This window comes from Ipomoea nil, unplaced genomic scaffold, assembly GCF_001879475.1.
Source record: "Ipomoea nil cultivar Tokyo-kokei standard unplaced genomic scaffold, Asagao_1.1 scaffold2705, whole genome shotgun sequence".
NCBI lineage: Eukaryota > Viridiplantae > Streptophyta > Magnoliopsida > Solanales > Convolvulaceae > Ipomoea > Ipomoea nil.
In genome coordinates, this window is record NW_017619133.1 from 2,704,836 (window position 1) to 2,709,157 (window position 4,322).

The 4,322-nt window shown below is 33.0% G+C and overlaps 1 protein-coding gene across 1 annotated transcript; it reads right to left on the minus strand.

Annotated features, from left to right (window-relative positions):
* Positions 1-2,140: 2,140 nt before the first annotated feature.
* LOC109156331 (TMV resistance protein N-like) lies at positions 2,141-4,061 on the minus strand. Its single transcript, XM_019304168.1, has 4 exons — positions 3,076-4,061; positions 2,669-2,944; positions 2,228-2,565; positions 2,141-2,177 (listed from the first exon to the last, which is right to left on the minus strand). Exons 1-4 carry the CDS (start codon positions 4,042-4,044, stop codon positions 2,141-2,143), a joined length of 1,620 nt encoding a protein of 539 aa, XP_019159713.1. The 5' UTR covers positions 4,045-4,061.
* Positions 4,062-4,322: the final 261 nt, after the last annotated feature.

Here is a 4,322-nt window from a genome sequence, read left to right on the forward strand (position 1 = left end):
AAAGTGGACTCATATCATATTGTTAGAGTTCTTCGCACTTTTTGTCCCACGAGTTTTGTGACATTAACAGGATTGCTTTACGACTTTCAAATCTTGCAAAATTAGTTCACGGCTATCACGTTTTTTTAGCACAATGGTCCTTCCGGCTAAATCTTCGTCCACTGCTCAACCCTATTGTGAAGGGGATTTTTTTTCCAGTCACAAATGGACGGAAATTGAGTCGGAAAGACCATTTGTGCTATAAAAAAAAAAAAAAATTGATAGTCGTGGACCAAGTTTACAAAGTTCGAAAGTCGTGGAGCAATTCTGTTAGTGTCACAATACTCGTGAAACCAAAAGAGCGAACTAACACCTCTACTTGAAGTTTGATCAAATTGCAGGAATCCATCCCCTTGTGGATGGAAAGAAATGCACTTCTCCATCTCTGTTTCTGTGTATTTCTAATACACAAAGTATGTTATGCAGATGATGGAAATGGGCATACACCTCCATTACTTCTCCAATCCTTGTTACCAATCCAAATACCGTTCCTTTATCCCATCTACACTCAAAATATTTGGGTTCCTTTACAGTCCAAGCACCAGTGGTTTTGCTTCTCACACTAACACCAATTCCATCAAACTCCTCATTACCATCAAAACCCCTGTTAATGATTTTAAAGGTTGTACGCCTCAAAAGATCTGGAATATAGCAACATACCGAATCTCCCTCTACTTTAAACACAATTGGGACAGTATTATCTTCAGGATATGCCTACATTATTATATATAATAATCAAATATCAAAATCGTTGCCATCTATTTACATACTAGTATTTTTTTATGCACGATGCGCAAAAAGTAGGTGCCCAATATTAGTACATTAATATTAAAATTTTAAATTTATTTAGATTTTAGATATTTAAATTTAAATTATTCTAAATAATAATAATAATAATAATAATAATAATAATAATAATAATAATAATGTAAAACATTTTTATAAATTTGATATTTATATTTTAGGTAATAATAATAATTAACATACAACTCAAATATATAATGTGTATATATATTATTATTATTAATGAAGAAGATAAGAAAATATATAGTGGATGCATGTGCATGGTAACAATAGTGGAAAAGATAACGGAAGTTATAACGATAGGGGTATGTTTGTCCAAAATATTTTAAAGTACAACTTTTATAGCATAATGTAAAAAAAAAAAAAAAAAAAAAAAAAAAAAAAAAAAAACTTAACGAAAAAAAAAAAAAAAGACATAAATGAGGGTATTATAACTTTCATTAACACTTATTATGTTTTTAGATATTACCAAAGAGGGGAACATATATAACTAACCTGGAACCAATTTTCAATCGAAGGAATCCTCAAACCACTGCAATTTGTTATCTCAACACATTCTAAGCATTCAACGGTGTCCAGTCTTGGAAGCTCAACCAACCTTTTGCAATTGGAAATATACAACTCTTTCAGTCTTTTCAAGTTTGCTATTTTTTCCAATGACACACAATTTTCCACACACAGCTTCTCTAAACTATGAGGAAGTTGTAGTAGTGCTCTTAGATTTTGCCAACCATTCAACTTGAGAGTTTCCAAATTAGAAAGACGAGAAAGGCTGAAGGGTAAGCTTTGAAGATGATAGCAACATTCCCCCGATAAATCTAAATATCTCAATGAGGTTAAACTTCCAAGATAGTTATAAGGAATAGTCAAAGCTCTGCAGTTTGCTATCGTAAGTTCGAATAAGGATTCAATACTCTCTAAGCTAGGAAGCTCAACCAAACTTTTGCAGTTCTGAATACTCAACCTTTTAAGTCTTCTCAAGTTTGATATAGTAGTTATTGTTTCTAATGACACACAATTTAATGCATAGAGTTCCTTCAAACTAGGTGTAAGTTTTAAAAGTGCTCTAAGATTTTGCAAATCCTTGAGGGAGAGGATTTTCAAATTGGAGAGATGAGAAAGGTCAAAGGATAAGCTTTCAAGATAGCAAATTCCTGATAACTCTAAATATGACAATGAGGTCAAACTCTCGAGAGCAATTGGAAGATTTACTTGCCGCAAATTGTTGAAACTCAGAACCAGACATTCCAATGAGCATAAATTCGCAACTGAAGATGGAAACAAATCAACAGGGGGATCACTTTGACTTCTTTTTGATGGACCCACAGGCAACTCTCCCATGTGTAGAAATTTTAGATTTCTCAAACATCCCAAAGAAAATGACAAATGTGAGAGGGCAGTATTTCCAGCATCTAATATTTGAAGTTGCTCTAATTTTCCAAAGTCAATTGGAAGCTCCCTAAGATTCTGGCAACCATATAACATTAAGCACTCAAGTGATTTTAACTTGCAAATGCTACTTGGAAGCATCTCGAGTTTCTCACACTCGGTGAAATCCAACCGAACAAGTCTCTCCAAATTTCTAATTGATGGGTGCACCTTTGCCAAATTTGAACAACATTTGAAAGATATGTCTTGAAGACTCTGTGCCCCACTGAAGTCTGGTGTATTTTTAAGTTGTTTACAAGAATCGAGCTTTAAGATCCTCAAGCATATAAAATTCTGTTAAGATAAAATACAAGGCTGGGTTTTAATGCATTTCTATTTTTCTAGTCAAAGTTCTTAGGAAATATGCAATGTTAAAAGAAGTATTAGACATACTAACCTGCATATTGGGTTGAAATTCTTCGATATTGCTACCTTTCAAGTCTAACTCTACAAGTTTCATAAAGTCAAAATCCAATTGTATGTGACTCAAATGACAATTATGAAAACTTAGAAGTCTAAGCTCATTGGACAAATATTTAAAAGATCCTCCAAGACGCACACCATCCAATATGAGTATTCGTAAATTTACCATCATTATGAATACTTTGGTACTCAAAACCACATTCCTCAACATGTTAGACTTTACAATCATCCCTTCAATTGCTTCCGTGCCCTAAAAAAGGTGTTTTATATAGCAATATGTTAGATATTCTAAAATCTTCCAGATCTTAATAAAACTAAGTATTACAAACAAATGAACTAACCAGATTAATAATTCAAGTAAAAAGGAACTAAATGTTTTACCTTGTTGCCTTGAAGAACATCAAAGACATCCTTTGGGTCCACCAATCTACTTCGCTTGCTTGGATCTCTTGGATATTCCTTTTTAACAATTTCTCTTCCCATGTCCTGTACTAAATCATGCATCTCAAGCCTTTCAAATTCTCCACCTCCCTGACTTGTTAGCAAACATCTTTCTATCAAACTTCTAATTCCACATTTAGCATGAAAACCACAGGCTTCCAATATCATAGTTGTATCCTTTTTGTCATGCCCAACGAAAAAACAAGAAATATCAAGAAAGATGTTTTTAGTATCATCATCAAGTGCATCATAGCTTCTTTTAAGAACTTTTTGAATATCGTCACGAGGTTTGCTTCTTAATTTCTCAACTTCTTCAATCCACTCTTGCACGGATCTTCTACGCAAATGAGAACCTATAATGGTAAGTGCTAATGGAAGTCCATCAGTATAACTTGCTATCGTTTTGCATAGTCCATAATACTCTTTTAATGGTATAGGAACACCAAAAGCATGCCAACTTAAGAGTTGCAAAGAATCACCAATGCTTAATTTTTTAACCATGTATGTCTCTTTTGTTCCAAGGTCACTCAACAAATGAGAATCTCTAGTTGTTACTATAACAACGCTCCCCTTACCAAACCAATTGCGTTGTCCTGCTAATGATTCTAGTTGACTTATTTGGTCTATTTCATCAAGAACAATAAGAACCTTCTTTGAGTGTAATCTTGCTTTGATCAAACTTATTCCTTCATCAACATTATTAATTTCAAAATTCTTTCTTTTGAGTGTATTATGAAGAAGTTTCTCTTGTAAAGCAACTAGACCATTGTGTCCCTTACTAGAAACTTGTCTAATATTTGCAAGAAAGCAACTACCATCAAACCCTTGAAAACTCATGATCAAGTGATTGTATATGGCTTTGGCAACAGTTGATTTTCCTACACCACCCATGCCAAAAATTCCAATCATCCGAACATCATCATTTGTTTGAGATTTTAATAAATCAAGCATATCTCAAACACTAGAATCAATTCCAATAGGATGCTTCGCAACATTCGTGGGCATAAAATTCAGCACCCTCAGTACCTCTTTCGTAATGGTGTTGATAAACTTTGACTCACGCCTGATCAAGTTTTAAATTTATTGAATATAATCTTAGTTTATACAGTAAAAACAAAAAAAAAAAAAAATAAAAACAAAACAAAAAACAAAACAAAACAAAAAGAAAGGCAAAAAATACAAAAGTA